Genomic DNA, 23,943 nt, shown 5'->3' with positions numbered 1-23,943 from the left:
CAGCACTAGGAGGGGTCGGGTCAAGTACAAAAGAAGGTGGAACCTACACCAAAAATATTACCGTAGCTGCATTTGGCTTGATCCTGTTAAATCTTTCCAGAGTGAAATACCTGAACAACTGTTGAGTGGGCTCTTAGGAGATGTAGTGCAGTTTGGAAGAGCTTAAGGGTGTGATGTCTATTGTGACTTTTCAGTGCCAAAAAGAAAACGCACAATTCTTTCTTAACATTTTATTCATTGTCCAAATTCATATTCTTCCTTTTTTAAACATTCTCTTAAACAAAAATAGAACAACTATTTACACTTGTAAAAAATACATAAAAAGCGTACAAGCAAAATCAAGTTGTCTTTCTAAAAGACATAAGTTACAACAGCTATTAAGTGTGAGACAAAAGCAAACTTTAAGCCACAGACCGAGTTAATACCTCTTTGTACAGATTGTGCAGCTCACTCACCACATTTAAGCTTATTGTTGTGCATTTCTGCTGTAATGCCAAAAGACGTCGACATAAAACACATTCACATCTCTCTTATTGCATTCCACAGCAGGAGACGAGGTGGGGGCGGGGCTAAAACGATGAGGGGTATTTCCAGGTGAAGGAGGTGGCATGTGCCTTCCTCCAGTTTTATGCAATTAGGAGCACTGAGATGCTTTTTTATTGAAATCTAGCCATTTGTATCATTTTGGAAAACTATTGGCAGTAATACAAGCTGCTGCTGTGATTTAAAAAAAAAAAAATCAATGGTGAACAATAATACTGATTTGTGGTTAAGAATCTCAGGGATCTTGTGCAAAAAAAAAAAAGGTGAAAAAAGAGAGCAGTCAGTTTCTGACAGTCTGTTTCAAAGAAAAAGGAACCCGGGTGAGGGTCACAGTAGGTGCTCTTGAGCAGTGGAGGGAAATCCATTAGAGGAGCAGAGTGAGTAAAGTGAGGAGAGAGGGTTAAAAGTTTAAAGTCCTGCTGAGCTGACGGGGCTGAGAGACCCTACACCACACAAGGCGTCACAGCAGAGCTTGTTCAGTTCAATTCAAACAGAGAGGAATATTATAACAAAAAAACCCTCATTTCAATCATCGTGTCTGAGAGGGAAAGAACTCGCCTCGTGTCGTGAAACTGGCAGCGAGAGACTCACAAGGGGGCCACCTTTCTGCAGGCAGAAGCAATCAAAGCAAAACTGCAAACTAAGAAGGGCTTTTGTTGAGTTTGTCCTTATGTGCAGCATCCCAGACTGAATGGAAATGGGATTTAAAAAAAAAATGTTGATCCCAGCCTCACAAATATATAATTCCACAACACACACACTCACACACAGACAGCCATATCCCAAAACACAGCAGCAATTAAACTGAAAGAGCAGAAATGGCACTTCAAAAAAACAACAACAAAAAAAACAACAACAAAAAAAACAACAAAAAAAAACAGAGGGGAGAAAATAAAAATTCCTTAAAAGACTCCTGCCCTGCTGAAAAAAAAGAAAAAACAGGGCAATCACCACCTTGTGTTATTTCTCATAACAAAATATTCAAAAATAGCCTTTATACACGACTCTTCTGTCATCATAACATTAATTTATGGCAAAGAAACAACAAAAAATATATATGTATACTTTCGTATGTATATGCCGTGTGTGTGTGTGTGTATATGTATATTAGCATCAATCATTTCAAGTCTTTGTGTGGCAAAACAAAAGAAGCGTCACAGAGCGTGCGACAAACAGCAGAAGGAGAAGAGCATCTAATTCCAGTTACACCCCTGCCGAACTGTGGAGGAAAAAAATCAAAGCACAAATGGAAAAAAACCAAAACATTTTTCGTTTGCATGTACAAATTTGCTTCTTGTTTTCAATACAAATAGACAATTTTCAAGCACATCCTCTTTAAATAGTCTACAAAACACACTATGGACACAGAATGAAGGTGCGAGCTACGCCTTAAAATATTCGCCGACTTGTTTGCGACACTCGCGCTTTTAAATAGGAAGAAAACAAAAGAACAAAAAAAAACAAAGAGATGAGAGACGAGAGGTACACTGTGAGCACATAATCCAAATTTATGCTGCATCTGCATATTCCTGCTGCATTATTAACACATTTACAAGGTCGGCCGAACCTGGAGTGTTTGCACTAACACTCAGCTTGTAATTCAATAGACAACTAGTCTAATAAACACTGTAAACAAAATGTGTAAGCACTGGTGTAAACACTGTCTTTATGCACACCAGCGTGATTTTGGTGTGTGTGCATATATATATATATATATATATATATGTATATATATATATGTATATGCATGCAAATCGTGTGACCACACAGTGCTAATTTATCATTTTATTATAGCTGCTGCAATTAAATAACAACACATTTTTATTATTCTACGGTAAGCAGCAAGTCATTTGTTCTTCAGCTCATTAGAATCAAGTTATGATACAGTTTTTATAGAACATCCAGGAGGCAGCATGCCGCTAAAGTACCTCGCGACAGACTAAACAAGCAGTAAGAGAAGCGGCTGGCGGTGGGGAGTGCAACACGCAGCCACGGGGAACTGCCTGAGATCTGCAGTTTGTCTTTTTTCCACCTGTAAAGCTCAGCAAACTACAATAAGCGCTAAACATGAACAGACGTGCCTTCCGTTGTTCCGCGGGTTTGATTTCTCATTTGTCACCACTTAAGGAGGGAGCGTGGGAAAGAAAAAGGCAACGGGCTCCTGAGGGGCTTTTCTGACCTCCGATGCAGTCGAAGTTTAAGTACTGCAACTGTTCTGTGTATTTTTATTCGGGTTTTTTGTGCATTTGCTTTGTTCATGTGGAATCTGGTGTCACATGCGTAAATTAATATCATCAGTGCCAAAGCTTGTCTCTTTGTTTCACATTCATCTCCATTGGAGCGGACGACAATCTTGCAAACGTCAAAATAAAATGAGAAGAGCCACAAAAAAAAGAGAAAACACCCCCGTGAGTTCATGTTTGTCCACGACGCTGCTGACTACTTTCCGTCCCTTTTTGTCCTCACCATCCTCGCATAAAAGCTCAGAGATGCAACTTAAAGAAGAAAAATTAACACTTTTAAAAAAAAAATAATCTAAACCACTGTACAAGATTTTAATTTAAAGAAAAAAATCAACAACAACACGAAAAGTGAGCTTGAAGCGCAAAATGGAGGTACACGGTCCGTCTCTGAGGAGGCTGACTTTGTCGCACGACGCGTCTTTATTGTCACTCTTTCCTTCTTTTATTTTGTTGGGATTTTTTAAGTCCATCTACGGCGGCGTGATCCCATCACAGCGCCTTTCTGCTTTGTACAGAGTTTTTAAAAAGTATCCAAAGTCGCTGTTTTCTTCTTTTGATTTCTGAAACGAGTTTAAAAAGAGGTGCTTGTGTGAGTCCCGGGAGTTGGACAGGGGTCACCTGAGTGACTGGCCAGGTTCACGAGTGGTCTGCGGTGACGTCACAAGGGGCCTTGGGAGGGGCTCGGACGATGTGCTCTGACAGTTGACGGCAACCAGCTGACTGGCTTAGTCCAAAGCCGGATCAACACGACTTGGTCCGTCGGTTTGTGCCGTTACACCGCTGAGACTTGCTCATCTGGAAAAGAGAAGATAAATATATATACCTCATGTTCACATCGTAGCCTAAAATTTCTCTATCACATGATGTCTTTGCAATTCTTTTCTACAGAAAAGAATCAATTCTCATTAGTTTCCTACCATCCTCACTGTCAGCCAGATCCTGTGGTGGGTGGCAGATGCTTGGCGGTCTGGAGTGGCCCGGCGTGGACCCGGCTGTCCGTGCGTCTTGGTGTTGAAGGTGAAGGTTACCCGCCAGCCTGCGTGCCTCAGCCAGACTGCCGGCAGCTCCGGGGCTCTGCAGGAGTTTGCTCCTCTGCAACGCCACGCTGTAGTCCGGAGGTTTGAGGTGAGGAGGCCTGGGGACGTGCCCTCCTGGCCCACCTATTACTCCGTCTGCGAGGCCGAGGTCCCCCAGGGCCAGGCCCTGGTAGCCTGGAGGGGTGGGAGGGGGAGCTCGGTAACGCTCATCCTTGGCAGGGGAGGTGACACAATACACTGGATGCAGGTGGAGATCAAAAAGAAAAAGGGTGGGGATGGACCGAAGAAAAGAGGGGGGGATGAGGGATGAGGAGTGAGAGGAGGAGGCGAAAAGGTTGCCGGGGAGAGGGGGGGAGGGTGTGCAGAGGGTAAAAACAAAAGAAAAAAAAATAATGGGAAAATTAAATCAATGCGATGTCACCAACACAACAGGCAGCTACACATGCACCACAGTGTGTCAAAAATGAAAAGAAAAACACAACAGATGAGATGGATGGCTGCAGAATACAGACAGAACTGGAACTGCAACTGAGAACTGACTTCAGCACTGATTAGTTTGTCGGTTATTCCCAGATCAATCGATTAATCGCTTGGTTCTTATAACAGTGGAAATGTCCATCGTGATGATCTGATATTTATTGTGAGCTAAGAAAAGAAATAGCAAATTCTCACATTTGAGGTGATGCAGGCGAGAGTGGCCGACTAGAACGATTAATCGATTGTCACAGTTGCTGTCAATTAAAATCCACACCAACGACTCAAAATCTGTCCTAAAAATTGCTTAAAAAAAGACGTTTTGCTATCCTTATGATAGTAAACGGCTATCGTGTTAGCACAGCAGGAGATCCAAAAAGAGGAATTGACTCTGGAGAGGATAGAAAGCTAACAGTGATAAGAATGAGCTCGGACTCATTCTTATCAAAGTGCAGCAAATTCAAGCTGTTTACTGGAGCTTAAATCAAAATATGGTTTGGCACCAAGACAGATTTGGGGGGAAAAAATCAAAGTCTATAACCTCACAAGCAAATCTAGGATGGCAGAGCGTATTTTCTTCTTTTTCTCCTGACCACTGCTACTCTGTGCTGTGCTTACAGGGAATCAAACTCGCAAGCTGTTCCCTCACCTATCAGGCCCTTCTCTGTGCTTGATGTCACCGTTTTGTAGGCAGGGTCTGTGCTTTGCCCTCCTTCCTCTTTGGCTGGTGAGGAGGGGTGCTCCGAGGTGTTTCGCCGCTTTATCGTCCCGTAATTCCCCTCGTAGGTGTCCGAGAGCGAGCCGGACGACGCCCAGCTCTGCCGGCACTGATTGGACAGGTCTGAACTCGAGTCTCTGGAGTGCTGCCTGGCACCACCGTCGCTCGCCCACACGGGCCCGGCAGCCTCGGCCTCCGCTATCGGCCGGGTCATCTGCGTGTGCTTGAAGTGGGACAGAGCAAGCGGGTGGCCGTGGATGCCGTGGTCCCAGGGCCGGCAGGAGGAGGTGGGGAGGCTCTGGAAGGAGTCGTGGGAGTTGGAGGAGCAGGCCGTCCAGCTGCCGCGCCCGCTGTCGGCCACCGAGTCCAGTGAGGTGTGGTCGTGGGTCAGCTCCTCTGTCGAGATGGAAGAAGTGAAGGTGGAGGCTCGCGTCGGGTATCCCCGAGCTGACGAGGAACCGCTGTAGATGAACGAGAGTAATACACAGATGAAAATCAGCACAAATACCAGCTCTGATTGATGTTTCGTGCCCCTGTGAATAACAGTACCTATCCACCTCCTATTACCAGTTCAAATACTCTTATTTTACATAATAAAATACATTTATATAAATGTGTAACTTGGCATACTTGTCATTTCAAACCGCATTTGCAGAACGCCTGCGTGGCAATCACGACTACAGTGTAGAAAAACCGGCCTGTGTAAAAATAGTCAATAAAATATAGTCTGTTGCGCAGGACTGTTGAGTGGTGGTAAAGGTGGAGGTAAGTCATACTGAAATGAAGCGACAAGAAAGCAAGAGGGAAGAAGGGAGGGGCGACAGGGGAGGACAAAGGAGGTTCATCAACCATAAAACACTGCTGAAGGGCACCTCGGTCAGAGGATCACCAGCACGAAAGACAAATGGACAAAGGATGAAGTTCAAGGTTACACAGATCACAAACCGCACTCTTTGTTTTTATAATGATGTCGGTACCTGTAAAATCAGCTTTGATTCTGCACACGTAAAAATCACAAAGAATATGACAACGTTTCCCTGCAGCCTGGCTCAAAGCGAAACATAAACTTTTCCTCTTCACCTACTTTGTTTGTTTTCATTCACTGACACCGTTTTACTGGACAAAACATGCCACTCAATGAAACAGAGCCATATTTCATAAAACAGGTGCGTGTTATACGACGAGGCTGCCGAGGTAATATATTACCAGAGCGGGGACACGGGTTATTGAGTCTCCTCTTTATGAGACACAATGGCCTGATCATGGAGGAATAATAAACAAACAGCAGATAATAAAAAAAAAAAAGCCGTGTTGTTAACTCGGCCAGATTAAAAAGCCGCCCGCGTAGAAACCGATACGCTGTTAATAGAGAAGAGGAGGAGAGAGGAGGTCAGTAAATGTGGGATGCTAATAAAAACCCGCTGTGTTTTAGAGCTTCCTGTTTAATGAGGGAAGGACGTTATTGGAATCCAGCTTGCTGAAAAGGTGGCAGCAGACAGCGTGTGTCTGTGCGTGTGTGTCGAACGGCGAGGTTTCTGACACGTGCCTTATAAAAATATTTGCTTGCATTTTGGTCGCCTGGTGCAAAATGTTCCTGTTCAAAAAGCTGGCTCCAAAAGCGAGTCAGCTTGGGCGTAGACTCCCATGTTAACTCTTTCCTCATAAAGATGACATTTAGCGACCCCCCCCTGTACCTTTAATGGTGAGTTTTGACGCCTCTGCATAGCTCAATCAATATGGTTTGACAACCATTTCTGGGTTTTCCAAGAGTAGCTGAAGAGGCAGAGACCACTCTCACTAACGTCTGATTCAAGCCCGGTCATTTTGTTCATTTAATAAGTCCTGAAATGTGACAGAAACCTCTCAGTTCAGAACTTAAGAGCTTCAGGTGTTGCTCCTTGTAGGCTTTCAAGGGGTAAAGAGTACAAGTTCTCATCACTGAACAGGAATAAACATACTCACAGCCTCATCTCTATAGCTACTGTTCTCACTAATGTCGAGCGCATGCTTTTTAAATTATATTTAACCCATTTAAATGTTATTAAGGCCATAAGTTTTATCTATTGCATATTGGCTGTTTGAGTACCAGGTGGTGTGTGCAAGACTCCTCAGCTTCACATCAGCTAATTGGAGTCACTGAACTGGACCTCTTAACCATGTTCGCGGTGTTGCTGCTTTTTAAGGTAATTATCTGGCAAATGAGATGGCGTGCTGAGTGGTTATTTGTACTAACAGCTTTGGTGAGTTACTTTGTGTCTGTGCAAAACACCCAAACAATCTACAGATGCATCCAGCTAATGAAGCTGGCCAGAATTAGGTCTTGTGCCCAGATATTACAACCGAGACAGCAATAGCCATAACTCGAGGCTTCAAAATGTGAACAACGTGCAAGTCACACAGGCGTCGAGACCCGTCTGTAATTCCAGGCAACACACAGTTTGATAGGAATAAATATGTTTTCAACACTGTTTGGTGAGTGGTTATAAATACCTGCAAACTACTTGCGTTGAGTTGTGGTTTGGGAATCACCTCACGCAAGTTTCACTACTGCTCAGCAAGTAGTTGGCGGGTGTTTGCAGACAAGTTGCCATCTTGTCTAGCAACCTGCTAGCAACCAAAGCAGTGACAAGGAAGTTTTTTGGTGCACCGTATAGCTCCTTGCAACCAATTTGACCTATCCATTACCAGCAGCCTCCAGCAACTACTTGGATAATATACATGTTTCCCTAGCAACCAGAGATTGCCAGGGGGGTTGCTCACGGGTCTCTAGGCCTGTGTTACTTAGGCCTTATCAAACATCCAGTCAGTATACGATAGGAATCATAATCAGTCCTTGTATTATGCAAAGTGCAAAACAACAAAACTATCTTGTCAGTCTATTCTATCAAAATAAAAGCACTTCTTAAATGTAATCTAAAGAATTAATCAGACAGATTAGACAAACTAAACTGAAGTCAAATTACCTTGTGCTGGGCTGGCTGTAATCAGCATTTACGTGGGAATGCATTCCTGCTGCGCTCTCAGGAACCGCAGTAGCTATTGCAGGAGACGTTGTAGTAGCAATAGTGGCAGTAGTAGTCATACAGGTCCTGTTGCTGCTATTACATCGGTCATCAGGCCCAGGAGCAGGCACAGAGTCGACCGAACAGATACTGGAGCGGGAGGAGATCTCGCTGTGACTCGAGTCCGACAGGTTGTCAGCTTTACCGGGCGGTAGGAGGGCATAACCTGGACAGAGGAGCGTTTCAGATATTTACATTTTGGAGGTTAAGCTGAATTTTTATTAAAACTGAACAGAGACTTTTAAACAAAAGCTGAGTGCAGTGGTACAAATGCAGATCATTTTACTGGGTTGCAATGACGATTACTGCAGCCAAAGTATGGCAGTGTTAATGTGCACTGTACACAAATGATGCTCTCTTTAGTGAGTGACTGCATCCTGAGGAAGACAAAGAGTAAAATAAAACTATAAAGAGACTACTTTAAATTTCGGTGACGCCGAAATCACAAACACTATCAGAAAGCATGAGGCTGTTGTTTGTGTTATTTGTAGACTGAGACTATGAATTGTGTAGAAATGACTGTGAAACACACACTTGTGGGAGGGGGTGGGTTCATAGTTTAAACTTTATATCACAAAAAGCAAATAAACTGACTGTCGGGAAACTAAATGAACATTACAATTAAAATGCTGCACGCCACAGAAGAAATCCATATACCAAAAACAGAGCCTACAACTTGTCAACCAAAAACGAAGAATAAATTTAATCATTTTAAAATTCAAATTCGGGAACGAAGAATGTTTCACAGCGACAAACATGACTGTCGGCTGCTCGGTGACATCCAAACACAATAATTCATGGCTTTAACCCATGAATAAAAAATGTCGGGAGAGTTGCGAGAACACACTGAAATGCTTTTTCCATCTGCTGTTACAGCCTCAGATGTACTCTTTCCTATCTGTGTCGCATCGTCTTCTTCAAGTATTCACAGCGAAAACTCTCAGGCGTCACATCTCTGTGACTCACGGTGGATCTGAAGCTCTCAAGCAACACTTGTACTTTAAAAAGAAAATGCTTTTTTTTTAATATGATGGACTCTTAATAAATGCAAATCATCAACAACAGCAAAAGTCTCTCTCAAATACCACAGTGTCCCTTCTCTTTACTGTTTTTGCTATAACTGTCTCAACGTGATGTCTGTTAGAGGGTCTTTCTCCTGGAGTCTCTGTCCCTGCACAGCCAGAGGAAGGGGTTAGGGCTGACTGATCTCCTGGCTCTCTGCTCTGTCTGCCCTCGTGTCTCATCCTGAGGTGAGGAGGACATACACTCTGCTGTTTCCTCCCTACTGTTCAGGTGTGGGCTGACTGGTGCTGGCCTCTCCCTGGACTGACTCCTTTTCCTCAGTATCCTGAACGGTGACATTAGCCTCCTCCTTATGGGGGACTCTGGGAGTGTGTGTCTCATTAAAGGAGACTGGGAAAATGGAGTTGGAAAACTGTATGGAGAGTCACTTTGGACCGCAGGATGATCTCCATCAATCCTTTTCCTTTTTGGGGCTGGACTTCCTCCTCTTACCCTCAGTGACGTTAGCCCTGCATCTGCCTGTGCACCCTGGCTGCTCTGCTGCCTGGATCTCCCTTTCCTTTGCTCTGATGAGTGGAACAAGCCTCTCTGAACTGCCTCTGTCTCTTCCTGCATCTTCTCCTCTTTTTCTCTCTCCCTCCAACTCTCTGGGCTACTCTGCCTGGTCATCAATAGGATCCTCTTTTGGAGGAGGGTCCCACCTATGCCGTAGCTGCGCAGACTGACGGTGGCCTTTGAGCTAGCTTCGCTGGTCAGCGACGATGAAGATCCCGACAAGTTCATCTGGCTGGAGTTCTGGGACTTTGCCACACCTCCCACTATTTAAAAAAAAAAAAAGGCAACAATAGAAGAGATGAAACCCAGAAAACACAAATTAAAACTTTATTATTCATGCATGTTAAGTCTAATCAAACCACACTAATATCTTAAATCAGTAAGATTATCTGAAGTGGATAAAAAGCAAACAGGGTAAAAAAAAAAAGGAAGCAAGAAACAGTTTTGGTTGTAAACCTTTGCGCGGGGAGCCCTGAGGTGACACCGTGGGGCTCGAGTGAAGAGAGGAGATGGTGGAAACTGTGTCGTCACATGTTCTCTTTGTGCTCCACTCCTCTGACGAGTTCACTGGTGGTTTCTTAACCACCTGAGGTGAGTTGGAATCTGAAGAAGAGAGAAAATAAAAGGTCACGAAAGTCGCCAAACCAGGGATTTGGTTACACTTCATATAATACAGAACACAGAAATGTGACATTTCTTTCTGTCTTTGCTTTAAATAAATAAGACGACAACCCGACTGTTTTCTCAGAAACAAGTTTGAAATCATTTTGAATTTTGTGCACGACTGCAACTTTACAATAACCATAAAACTAGTCACTTATTAATCTTTGAAACACAAAAGTCTATTGAAAAGTAAAGTTCCTACATGATGATAAAAAGTTACATTACATGGCCTAATGAGAAATAAAACAGGCCTGTACTCACTAAGTGAGGCTATGTCCTTGGCAGTGCTCTTCTTTCGTAGAGGGTTCAGTGGGACCTGGACCTGTAGGACTTGTGACACCCTGTTTTGTGTTTTTCCGGAGGGCAGAGTTGACCGCAGCGAGACTGGAGACATATCCGACTTAGTGGATCGCCTCTCATTCAAATTCTTAGACACTAAAATCACAAGAAGGTGACAAAAAATAATGTCATAAACCGGCAAAACTGCATCCAACATGAAGCCAGTGTAATAAAGCAATAATGATGTTTAGATCGACATCTGATGTGGGCTTTTTATTTGAACCTTTAGTTACCTATACCAAGAAAAGTACCAAAATCGATGATACTAACCAATAATCCTGCTACTTTTGACAACATTACCAAAATCCACTAGATGGCAGTGCAGGACATCTATTTTTATTTATTTATTTTTTATATTATTGAACAGGACAGTGGTGGAGAGTAAACAGTAAAGTAGGGAGAAAGCGAGAGGCAGGGAGATACAGGAAACGATCCAGGGCGAAATCAAACCCGAGCCCCTGCTGCCTTTCAGCGTGTAGGTTGCCGGCTTGACCAATGAGCTGCACGTAGTGCATAAAAGGCTGAAAGTGCCATTCGCTTGAATAAACTCAAATCCCATCGAACAAGTCTGTTTTAAACTTCACTGAGCCTCACATATCTAACAGTGTAATAAAACATGTATTAATCTTCTCCACACTAGGCACATCTCCCTGTATGGCTTTTCGTTGTTGAGCCAGCTATGTGGGTCCACAGTGGATAGCTGTGGGTAAACTGTGGGTGTGTGTGTACAGAGCAAAGCCACAGTTATCTAGTGCAGGGATGCGAGGTTGACCCACAGGCGGGGCCAGCGAGAGTTTCCTGTGGGTAAGACAGCTATTGGTTGCCCACAGAGTTCCCTTTTGGGACCCCAAAGCACAAAACTGCTGTGGGCCCCGCGTGGGTACACTCACTTGGGCCTCCATGGGAAAAGTGTACGTTTGCCCTGCCCACGCAGCCCCTGTGAATCTGCATGGGCATGCTTGCTGGGATAATAGCACGCTAAATACTTTTTCTAATTAAATCAAAAAACCCAAATAGCGAATCCCTCTTAGTTTCTGATTTACTTACAAGTGTTGTAAGACGGCTCGCACTGCAGGGACATGATCTGGTGTTTCTCCTCATCCGTCTCCACTGTGAGGTTAGAGAGGTACTGCTTCACCTTTCTGGCCATCTGAGCGTCTTCGTACAGCTTCTTAGCATTGAGGAGCGAGCTTCGGCGTACTCTCTTCTTGTGCGCTCCGCCTTGCACGTCTAGCATATTGGAATTGGTGCTGCCCTGACTCAAAGACCTAAAAGATGATAGCAGAGAGGCAGGAAGAGGAAGGAAGAAAAGGTAGAGTAATAATAAAGACAGTGAGAGGAAGAAGAGATGGAAGAAGTGTGTTAAATTGAACAGAAGTAACAGAAAAGGTGGAGGAGGATGGAGCCGCAAAGAACAGAAAGAAGGAAAGGAAGATAAATGTGTAAGAGAAGAAAAAGGGCATAGAGGAAAAAAAATGCAACACAGTCAATTTAATCACCAATAAAACACGAAGGTCTTCCGTCTTATCAAATACAGCTTTTACTACAAAATCTGTACATCTGCCTCCGTTTTGGAGCATAGCATTTTAAAAAAAAGGACCATGCAACTGGGAGGGAGGCAGCACTCCCTGGTGTGCCATGCTATCACAGTACAGAACAGCAGAACATTTTGTCAGATGGAGGCAAAAAGGGTTAAGAAACAAACAACGCACAATATTCGATACTGGGAATATTATGCCATGATGCAGATATGAACAAACGCCAAACCTGAGTCAAATAGTATCACTAAAATACACACTGGTGCGTTTTACGTTGCCTTTTTTTGCAGCGAGGTGGAGTTTGTTCTACAGGATTGTGAGCTGAGGTAGGTGATAAACGGATCCACCCTTAAGTGCTATTTTGTTGCGTTTCCAACCGTACTACAAGAGCAACATCAGCAGACGGAGTTTGTAGTTGCTATGGAAGCGTAGCAGTTTTTTCCAGTTCATTTCAGCCGTTGTGCATTGTTATGGAAATGTTACTGAACAAACTTCACCTGCTGATGAAGACAATCAGATATAAATGAATACTGCAGGACAGGAACTTAATGGAACAATGAGGTCTAATTACTCTCCTGCTGTTTCCAGGCAAGAAGCTTTGCATTATAACTATCTACTTCTATTCCACTTAAACTTGAATCTGCAGTTGAATAGCAGCAATTCATCATTTAGCCAATTTTCACTGGTAGCTGCGAATGTGTTAAGAAACGCTCTGCACCATTTCAAGCTACTATATGACTCAACATACACTCTCGTCAGTAGGGTAGACAATTAATGGGTCAATAAGGGACTTTAGTGTGGTTCGTGTGATGCAAACAGAAGGGTTAATCATGAACAAGCACAGGCAGACACATGAACGCTCATATAAAGCATGGCGAGACATGCAGAGTTTATGATGACAGGGATGCAGGGAGGATTCAAACTTTTGCCGGGCCAGACCGAAACAGGATGAATCTGGTACGCAGGACAAACTTACCCTAAACTCTTCCACCTCTTCTTCCTGCAAGCAAGAGGCGTGAAGATTGAAGCGTGACTCAAAGACAAGTTCAGGGGTCAGGGGAGAGGAGGAGACAAGACTATGTAGAGGTCATGCCGCAAAAAACAAACAAACAAACAGGAAATGACCGGAGATGGGAGGACACCAAACAGTGGACATCTCCCCATGTCAACCTGAAGAGTGTTTGTTATGACTTCGTATATGATGCATTTGGCACATTGTGTTGTGTTTTTTTTTTTAAGTATGTGACTTGTGTATAGAACTGAAGTTTGCTCTTTATTTTGGGTTTGCAGTATGAAGGGAGTGTCTGCAGGGGGCAGTCATGCACCGTAGCAGTGACAGACTGTGATTAAACACACACACACACAAACCGAGTGATAATAACTACACAATGCGGCTGGCATCAATTCTACCTTCATTTCCATTCAGTCCATTCATTGTGTTCTTACATTCCAGCAGAGGAATGCAATCCAAACACAGAGAGCCATGAACTGAACAGGAAGTGAACGGGAATTGATTGAACCAGACCTTCAGTGCGAGCCTGATCCTGTTGGGTGAAGGATCAAGGTTGGCTGGTGGAAGTATGGTGGTGCGGTTCCCTTTTTGCCAACATTGTAGCCTACGGTGGGAAAGTCTTTTTACACGCTTCTGCTTCAGTTTTGAAGAAATATGAGGGAAGTTGTGGATTCACAATAACAAGCAGTTTAGCTTGTTATTGTGCACTAGGATGCTTTTTTGCAAATACAAAATTCAATCATATGCTCCCCCGATGAGGACGTTGTCTAAGTAAGAAATTCTACAATATAATGTATAATGCCATATTCAAATACATATAAATCTGCACAAACAGCCTTGTCATTTCATCACTTGTCATTTTGCTCCTAAAACCGGTTTAAATGGTTAATCGTGCTGCAGTGTCAAACCAACCGACCTTTGCCTAAACATGAGGGCAGGGTCCATGTTGGCTGAGGTCATCCGCACCACATGTCTGATCTCCTTCGCGATCATCCTCAGCTTCTCAAAGTTCACAAGGCCATCAACACTTGAGTCATTGCCTGAGACGACAAACAGAAGTAGAAAGTGAGAAGTCGCCCGTCAGCAGTGTGGTGGAAGGAAATGATTGACGTTATGGACATTTGTAGCAACTGATATGCAACACTTTTTCCATATCACATTTTAAAAGTAAAACCTGAAATTCCCTCTATATATATTTTTTGCTATCATTAGCCACACTGCTTAATTTGAGGACACAATGAGGGCAACTTTTCATTTTACACAAACACTTTTAAGAAGGAGCCTTTGAGTAGAAGTCGGGCCAGCTTTTAGGTGAAAAAAAAAAACCGAAAGAAGAGGAAGCCTATAGCAGAAGTAAACCTCGTCAGTGAGTGTGACCTGACCTTTGGCACAACACAGAGGAAGCTGGGAGATTAAATTAAACTTCAAGAAACGGAAACAGTCTTGTAGCATATTTAAGAAACACAAGAGTGAGGATGCAAGTAGATCATCTGAGAAGGCACACAAAGTCTTCTACCTTCATGTAAGAAGGTGAGGTCCTTCTTGACCACTGGGAACAGCGGGATGATGGGCGGCTGCATGCTCTGGCTGCTCAGCACGTTTCGGTACTTGGCCATGTTCCTGGATGGGTCGAAGAGATCTTGCAGGTCCCCAAAGAGCTTCTCGTACTTACTGGGCAATTTTTCCCAGGAACTCCGCAGTCGAGCCACCGGTGCCAGGTTCAGTCCGCTGCGCGAGAGAGGAAAGAGGTGCAAAGAGGGCGGGGGGAAGAGAGGGATCGAGGCAGAGATAAATAGGTTACGGCAGACAGAAGAGGGTGGGGGAGAGGTAAAAACGAGGAATAGATGAAACAAGGGTAGAGAAGAAAAGGAAAGGAGGTTAGGTTTAATGTGAATGTTTCATGCTGTACAGTTCCTACTCTTTGAGCTAACTAACTTCAGTGAGTGGGGTCATCTTTTCCCACAGCTGAAAACCCCATGAGGTGATGTCAGCTCTGAACAGACAGCTAATAACAATGAATGACACAGCATTTCTTTTCTTCTCTCCTCTTACATTGATTTGTTCATGCAGCGGGCACAGTTTTCTTTGTCATACTAGATCATGTGACTCAAACACTACACTACTGGACAGATGGCTTGGCTTTCTCCATATTTCACAATCCTGCATGTCTAACACCTTCCCCTTTTTTGATATTTGCACAGGGCAGCAGCCGCCACCACCGCGCCCCTGTCAGCAGGCAGGTTGTGCATCCATATGTGTGCAGACCCCCTGCTGTGAGCAGGAATGTAAAGGGGCGAGAAGGTCAGGCACTTGGGCTTTAAAGCGCCTTTTACAGCGGCAAACAGAGTGTCTCCATACGGCTGAGCTCTTTTAACACGAGTCCAGATCAGGGAGTGGACACGGGTGCTGCTCGTCACACTGAGCAGGCAGCGTACTGCTGTATAAGAAGGGTGCTAACATTTATTCTTAGCACAGGAACACAGAGCAAAAAAACGTATTTAGTTCAAGTCATCAAATTTATGCGGCATCTACATCAGTACTGAGCTCAGTGCAACTTCTTCCTGCACTTATATTTAAATTTATGCCACATTAACAATGCAGGCAGTTCCTCTTATTATTTATCACGTTGTTTACTGTTTCACACTGCAGTGTGCTTGTTTGAAAGTTTCAAAGCTAAAAAAGGACTTGGACTATAAAACCAACATGGAGTGAGAATTTGGAGTGGTCAGGTGTTATTTCACCTGGTGGTTCGGACACAGTGTGACAGTGAAGACACCGTGATGCCCACTTTTTTATCCTTTCTTATCTTAGTAAAGGAAGCTATTTTCCGCTACTGCCTTAATTGCAAGGAGTTGCCACATCATGTAGTTCTGCATGTGTGATTTGGCAGATTTTTAAAAATAAATGCTTGATGTAACTCCCCAAAATGACTTGTCTTCTCTTGGGATTGAACAGGGGACGAGTAAAACCAGATTAAAATGAGCAGGAGCATTTTGGGAAATCTTGAAACAATGAATTGGTCTTAGAGTTGAAAATGCTTAAGCATCAAATGGTGTCATCTGCATGAAAAGGAAACTCAGAAATTCGAAAAAAATACGGAGAAATCCAAAATGTTCCAGGAAACAAACGCTGCAGAATGTTAAACGGGCACATTTTTCAGCCATATGACACCAGATCCTCCGGGGCTGGGAGGAAATTAAATCTACAATAGTAAATGCTCTGGGGTGGCCACTGCGATTTTCTGATCATGGGGAAACAGACAGTCCTGTGCATCTTTAAGAGGGTAAACACATTATGTGGGACTGCATTTTCTTTGAATAAATGTCATTATTTTCATGGACCTTAGGCTTGTGTTTTAACCTGAAAGTTCTTATTAGATCTTAGTTAAAAACATTAAGGATAAATCCCACACAAACAAGCTTCTGTGCAGAAGCTAAGATGCTTAAACATGAAAATACTGGCGGATTTTAATTTACGTGCATCCTTAAACTAAAATACACTGACGCTATGTTTAATACTCCATAAAAGCTCAGCTACAGCCAAACCACAAAGGCCACAGGGACTCAATCATTGTAGCAGACAATAAGCATAACTACTGCTGTGAGACTTGTTTTAAATGCTGTGCAGTTTCTGTGCGCTCTGGGAGAATCAGGGCTGATTACAGGAAGGAACAGAAGGGGAAGAGGGGAGGGGGTTGGACTGGTTCTCCTGACGATGTGGTGAATGGAGACCCACCATCAAAGCTCATCTGCCAGCAGAGATGGAGTAAATGCAGAATGAAGGACACAAACAGTCGAGGGGAGGTGCTAGACTGAGCCAACCTGATAATAGCGAACATGGAGTTGAAGTTCTTGCACTCTCTGCAGTGAAGGGCGATCTTGATGAAGTGTTTGATGGTTTTCATCCTTTTCAGAGTGTTGGGCTCCTTCAAGATCTCTGTGGCCACCCAGAAGGTCTCCTGGTTTATCACCTCCTCAAATTGTTTCAGATTGCCACTTCCCACAGAGGAGTCTAGTTTAAACAAGTCATCCACGTACCTGAAACACGTGACAGAAGGGTTCAAAACTGGGTTAAAAGGCAGGATATTATCGTTTCAACAAATGGTATGTCAAAAAACTGTTACTGTAACTAATATTCAATCATAAAAAATATGGATATCCTCTAGTAATATGCTTCAACCACCTATCCGGCACTTTCTGGGTTCATAATTCCATCACTTTTAACAAGATTTCCACACCAATGGCTGAAAGCCTCAGGCCACGAGAGAGAGCTTCCACCACGTTTCTAGACGAATGGCTTCTTGACAGCCACCCCTCCACTAAGACCATTTCTAATGAGGCAATATTCCATCCAGCAGTTGTTTTTTTGAACTGCTGCTAAATTAAAATCTACATACTCTGTGGACTCGATGTTCCTGAAGAGCTCAAAGTCTCTCATGGAGAGCTGGGCTGCAACCTCCATGGTGCTCAGCTGCAGAAGTGAGATTTGACTTTCTCTGAGGAGATCCTGGGCGTCCTCGTCTGAACACAACGTCTCCGTCTCCATGTTGTTCTTCAGGTAATACCTAAAGAAGAGGGAGCAGGTGGAAGATGGATAAGTCTAAGAATAACTTTGTTATTTTATTAAAATATTTCTTAATGTTCCCGTAACGAATTCACCAGATTTCAAAAGCTGCGTTACACGTGAGAAACAAAAAAGAAAAGAGGAGTTACGTTTCAGCCTCTGAATCTAAAAACCTGGAGAGAAATTAACTGACGGTAATTATATTTAGTGCTAGAAATGCATGATGCAAAACACTTTATTGGTGACAGCTTACTTAGCATAGTATGCACTAGACTGCAGTTCCCTCAGCTTTAATATAGGCAGACAAGTGGGTGGATAAGATCCATTTTTCCAGGCTGATAAAACTTTCTGGACCTGATAAATTAAATGTTCCTTTCAGTCTTATTTCATTTTTAAATGGGCAAATTTTCTCTCTGAGAGCAGAAATTAGTTTCAGGAAAAGGCAAAAAAAATGCTCTGATGCTGATGCTGCTGACAGATTATGTACATATTTTACATCTAAAGGTAAAGAAGGGGAGAGAAAGAGTGAAAGCAGGGCTCTTGGCAAAGAGAGGTTAAAAAAAATGACAGGTGCCTGAGTAAGAGCAAACAGGAGCCATTTCTCCTTAAGATTAGTCTCTAAATGTTTTCTGGGAGACTCTTTCACGCTAATGGAGCTGTAATGTGGTCATCTAGGAATGCTGAACCACAAATCAGAGCATTATAGGCCAAGAGAGGGCAACCCTCGGGGGTAAAGTGTTGGCATGGATGTACCTCTAAACCACGCTCAATTACTCTGTCAGACAAGCTCAGACAGGCTGTGAGATCAAGCTGAATTTATATTTAGGATAAAACATGAGACCTCTTTCACATTTAGAAGACAGAGAAAAACTCCCTCAACATATTTAGATTCAAGACATTTTAGGAATCTAATCATTTATGAGAATCTGCACACGCTGAAAACGCAGAGGAGGTGATAAGATAAAGCACTTGTGTAATGCCTCTGAAACAAGGAGGCATTAGAGGAGCAAAGACGACATCAAGCGAGAGAGGAGTCGGAACGAGCGCAGATGAAAGAAGAGAGAGGAAGAGGAACACGAAGGGAGAGGAGTAAAAGGAAGTCCAGATGAAAGGAGACGAGAAGGGACAAGAGGAGCGAAGGAGAGGACGCGGGACTAAATGATGTCAGAGGAGAGAAAGGGACAAAAAGATGGGAGGAAAGGAGTGAGGGCAAGGAGATGAGCAGGGTACTTAAGGGGAAGAGAGGAGAGGAGTCTAAATTAATGATGGACAAAGTGCTGCTTAATAGAACTGGGAGAGGGAACGTCACTGGAACCAAGCCATCGTAAACAGCTACGGGCAGTGTTTGGGTGTGCGATCTGTGCTTAAGCGCTCAAGATCCCCTCGACGCATCTATATGTATATTTTGGCAGCATGATTAAGGCTTTGTGTTGGCTTAGCCTGGACCCCCCCGCCTTTTCCCTTGGACCTGCTGTCAATCAGCAGCTGCAGAGAGGAAGAGACGGAGGAGGTGAGATATGGTGACAGAGGACCCGGGTGGAGATACTGCTCCAGATAGAAAGTACTGCAATGTGGACTGCCGATTGCCCTCTTACATATGTATACAGGTTGAAAAAAATACAGCCAAGCATTACAGGAATAGCAAGTACAGGGAAAAGATTTCCTCAAGAAACAGGAAAGCATAAGAGATTATATACACACACACATATATTCAATTTCAGCTGTTTAACCAGCATAAAAAAGGTCTATACCTGCACCGATACATGCCTATACCTTGCTATGTGTCTGTATGTGCGTGCGAGTGTGCGTATGAATAATTCCAGCCGCGGCATGCTGTCTGCAGAGGCCTCCGCCCCTGACAGAGGATGAAAAATTCATGCTAGGCTAGCTGGGAGGAGACCAATGAGAGACCACAGGAGACGAGTAGAGAAGAGGGACAAAACTGTGGAGAAAGTCGCTTCAGGGTAGACGTAACGGCTGCAGTCCAATAATTCTTCACGTCTTAATTTCATCTTAAAAGGGAAAATGACTAGCACAGAACTGTGATACAAAACAACAACAAATTGGGGGGGGGAAAAACCTACACAGACACAAAAATATACTCGGTAAAAGAAAGAAGACGCAGCATCAACAAAATGATGTTGAAGCTTCTTCAAATAAGTGGAAAAGTTGCCATTTTCTCCAGAAAAAGGAAAAGCCTCGACTCTTTGGGTGTGTTGCATATCACTACTGTTGAAACTGTTGTTCAAGTCATCCACGCCAGGTCGTGTTAAGTGAATTAACTACATCACAAAAATACTACCCCGTATCTCCAAGAGCAGGACTGAGAAGTACTGCTTTAGTAGAACATTCAAGCTTTTCTCAGTGCTGATTTGGAAAACACGTGACACTCGATGGATTAAATCGTTGTACTTAGCAAGCCTAGAAATTATTTGAGAGGATAATAATTGGTGCAGCTGTAAAAAACAGTGAGAAATGTGTGAACATTCACAAACTGGAAACCAGAAATAATCAGAAAAAAGAAAAGGGAGGAAAATCCCTCAGTTTCAGTATTCTGGGTTTTGAGTCCAATAACTACAGGCTGGATAATTCAAGATTTAAGTGGATATTCTTTTTGTTTTTGACAACAACAAACTTCCTGGACCTGCAAGTGTTGTTTCCGGCTTTATTCTGGGTTGTGTTTGTGTACTTCATGTTGCAGAAAGAGAAAAACACTCAGCTGCTGAAGTTACGTACAAGAAAATACCACTGATAACCATTATGTAAGATGGGATGGATCAAACGGGTCATAAAACACAAATGCAGACAGAGTATTAGATTTTTCCACAACAATCAACACCAGTGTAACAGTTGTGATTCTTACCTTCCATTAAGCTGAATTCGATCAGCCAGTTTAGAGAGCTGATCAGGCAGACGGCGCTGTTTTATGACTCCCTCTGGGCTAATTGATACCTCGCACAGGGAGTAGGTCTCGGGTGCCGCGACGAGTCCAAACTCATTGACAGTGTGCGCGACGACATCCTTGGCAGTAGTGTCCTTACTGATGATTATGTAGCAGCTCTGCTGGTCGGCCTTGAACACTCGAATTACCTGGTCTGGGATGTCTAAGAGTGGAAGAGAAAGGAAACAGACGAATTGTGTGATGTTTTGGAAAAAGTCGGCTTGACCAGTAAAGACAGGAAATTACTTTGATTATTAACAAGTTTAAGCTGGAAAGACTCTGCAAGAAACTTCCAGAAGAGACCAACTCTTCTGCCTAAACACCTTGAGTGTAAAATCTGAATTCAATTGTATGTATCGCCCCAAATCACAACAACATTCGCCTCAAGGAGCATGAACATTACAATACAATGTTCTTCCATGAACAAGCACTTGACAACAGTGGGAAGGAAAAACTCCCTTTTAACAGGAAGAAGCCTCCAGCAGAACAAAACAGACAGGGACAGCCATCTGCTGCAGCCTGTTGGTGGTGAGGGGAGGAAGACCGGATGAAAAACCCATTGTGGTGAAATCTAAAAGGGATAAGGGTTGATGTGACTGTGCTTTTAATGTTACAGTATGTCACAGGGCTCTCTGACGGCGCACAAAGGCAGATACTTTAGCACATAACACATTTATTCTGACTCTGTTCATCAAAAACAAATAACATAAGAGTCACATGCTGTCTTTAAAACATGTAGACTACAGTCTATTTGAAACACAGCCTCAAATAACACTTAAAAAGTGAACAACAGACGGGAATAAAAAGAAGAGGACGAAAAACATGCATGCAAGGGTAGCAGAAATGCAAGCAGAAGACTTTCACTTCTTGGCAGATATATTGGGCTCAGCAGCCCTGCATTGACCTTGGATATGCACATATTCATCTTGAATCATCTCTGAATTTATCTCTGTGATGTGTCCTGCTAGTAAGTTTGTTCTTAGCATCATATTGTCATATTTTCTGGGTTAAGCGTCTTCACCTTAGCACTCTATTTCCCACAGCTTGACAGAACTATAGAACTATAAAATATTAGATCACTGTTGTTGTAAAAGCATAAGACTGAAAATCCAGTAATTTATTATTTAAACCTAAATGGTTTATAGAAACATCTTACGTGAAGTAAAAGATGAAGCCACTTCCGCGTCTGTTATTTGTTGTTAAATAGTCCATTATAAAGGCTTTGAATGTTGGTGATTGCAACAGATTCCCGAGGCTGCACGCAGCTGCACGCGACTTACATGGCGTGCTGTGTGTGTTAAATAATGGAAATGTTCCCCCTGAGTGAAATCCTGCATTAAAGATCCCTGTGTTTGAGTAAGGAAGAGGGTACGGCCCATTAGCCACAGGCGGGTAAAGAGCTTTAAAAGAATGAATTATGAACGCTGCACAGTGACAACTGGGAAGAGAGTCCGACAACCAGATGAAGCTATCACACAGCTGCAACATGAACCTCAGCGTGTGCGGGTCTTTTCGTTTTACCTTGCTGGAAAGAGACGGGGATCGTAAGCGATGACTTTCTGCACATTACCATAAATCCACACACACACAGACAGACAGACAGACACACACACACACCGGCTTCTTTTTGTTTATCAAGCAGGTACAGGGCAAAACACAAAGCCTGCCCTTATTTGCATGGATATCTGATCGGTCTGTGGCTGCGAGTGCGTGTGAATGGCGAAAGCTGTTATCTGTACACAAGTCAGTGTGCGTACTTTGGATTCAGAGCTCCAAATTCAACATAAAAAGTCGGTTCTCTGTATGCATCTGATGCAATGCTGTGGTCGCAGTCACGGTGGGTTTACGCTGAGGGATTCAGTTCCCGCTTTTTAAGTTTAATTTATGCGCAGCATTTTGATAAGCATAAGTCATTTTTCTTTTTTGTTTGTTTTGTCTTTTGTCGCCACTTTTGTTTCTAAAAGCGACCAATTCTTTTCTATTTCCTGTCATTTCTACTTGCTGATTCGGCTGAACTGTACCTGCCACCGAGCGTTACTTGTGGACATCGAGTGCTTATTTATAGTCTATTCATGAATCATTGCTTAATTTGAAAACGGGTTCCAGATGTTTCCCTGCACTGTTTCACAGATTTTTAGCCAGCTTTTGTTGTTGTTGTTATTTTCCATTGAACCGTATCGACATATTAATGTTTTGATGTTAGCACCCCTTCTTGACCTCTTTACTGACTGTGTGTTCATTAAGTGCAAACACATACATAAACACTTTTATACTCATTCAGATGATTGCTGACTTTTATGCTGAAGATGGAGCTATGTACGCTGACGCTCTGCTGGCAAAGACCGCATTAGAGAGTTTTAAAGTGCAGCCTTTCCTCCTCCCTCTGTGGTGCTGCAGCAGAAGAGAGCTTCTCTGTTTATGTGCAGCAGGGTGTTGAGAGAAGGCTGACTGGAGGCTAAATGCTTTGTGTCTCATTAGCTGTAATTTGTGATTAGAGTGTGGAAAGCCTTCAGATAAATTGCTGGCTATCATATCCAGGGGGCCTAATCGTGTTTAATCCTCTTGATGAGCTATGACCTGGACTGCCACACAGGAGGACAATAGTGCCCACCCGGCCGGACATCCAATCAATTACCATCTTTAATAAAGTATTGTTCATTTACATAAACAGCAAGAAGCCAAAGAGGCTTTCAACACAAGAAGGAAAGGCGTGGGATTTTGCAAACACAGCACTAACAAAGGCTGCACACTTCCAGCAAGTCTGCTCCTCCTCCTCCTCCTCTTCAGCCTCCTTTCTACTGTTTGCCAAAGCTTTTCCAAGTCCCTCCATCATACAGTCGGAAGTCATAAATCACAAGATAGCAGAAGAAAATTTGCCAAGCTTGCTCAGGTTCCTGAGAGGAGAGCGGACTAGCTAAGGTCAAACACAACTGTTTTATGCCCAAATATCCTCCCAATCATACACCTCTTTTATTTTTTGCTGTTCAACAATTTGACTATTTGGTTTTGGATTTAAACCAAGAGCTCTGTCAACTGGGGCCAGCATTTCTCATTAAGGCTGAATATCAGTATCTGTGTTTACAAACAGAAAAATCAATCTTACGAACATGTGTCCTTCACCCCAAAGGTAACTGCTTAAAACAGACTGTGTGTGTGTGTGTGTGTGTGTGTGTGTGTGTGTGTGTGTGTGTGTGTGTGTGGTATAGCAGCAACTTGAGTTACAAGAACATCA

General features: G+C 43.2%; 1 protein-coding gene across 9 annotated transcripts in view; it reads right to left on the bottom strand.

Moving 5' to 3' along the window:
- Positions 1-225: 225 nt before the first annotated feature.
- Positions 226-23,943, bottom strand: part of LOC102313948 (rap guanine nucleotide exchange factor 6) — a 136,406-nt gene continuing 112,688 nt past the window's right edge. For 7 of the 9 annotated variants that reach the window (XM_042221410.1, XM_042221411.1, XM_042221404.1 and 4 more), the window contains 14 exons: positions 20,634-20,874; positions 17,604-17,771; positions 17,029-17,244; positions 14,724-14,935; positions 14,124-14,247; positions 13,172-13,195; positions 11,705-11,925; positions 10,580-10,753; positions 10,112-10,258; positions 9,802-9,918; positions 7,979-8,243; positions 4,947-5,476; positions 3,704-4,060; positions 226-3,581 (listed from right to left, as the gene is read on the bottom strand). In XM_042221410.1, the coding sequence (XP_042077344.1) occupies positions 3,559-3,581; positions 3,704-4,060; positions 4,947-5,476; positions 7,979-8,243; positions 9,802-9,918; positions 10,112-10,258; positions 10,580-10,753; positions 11,705-11,925; positions 13,172-13,195; positions 14,124-14,247; positions 14,724-14,935; positions 17,029-17,244; positions 17,604-17,771; positions 20,634-20,874 (2,819 nt within the window). In that variant the 3' untranslated portion in view covers positions 226-3,558. The remainder of the gene's footprint in view (positions 3,582-3,703; positions 4,061-4,946; positions 5,477-7,978; positions 8,244-9,801; positions 9,919-10,111; positions 10,259-10,579; positions 10,754-11,704; positions 11,926-13,171; positions 13,196-14,123; positions 14,248-14,723; positions 14,936-17,028; positions 17,245-17,603; positions 17,772-20,633; positions 20,875-23,943) is intronic. The other 2 variants (XM_042221409.1, XM_042221407.1) reach the window with 2 other exon arrangements.

The sequence above is a fragment of the Haplochromis burtoni genome, unplaced genomic scaffold (genome assembly GCF_018398535.1).
Source record: "Haplochromis burtoni strain Fernald_Lab_line unplaced genomic scaffold, NCSU_Asbu1 Contig_66, whole genome shotgun sequence".
Taxonomy (NCBI): domain Eukaryota; kingdom Metazoa; phylum Chordata; class Actinopteri; order Cichliformes; family Cichlidae; genus Haplochromis; species Haplochromis burtoni.
The sequence above is the reverse complement of the archived record's forward strand: the minus strand, read 5'-3'. Positions and strand labels throughout refer to the sequence as shown.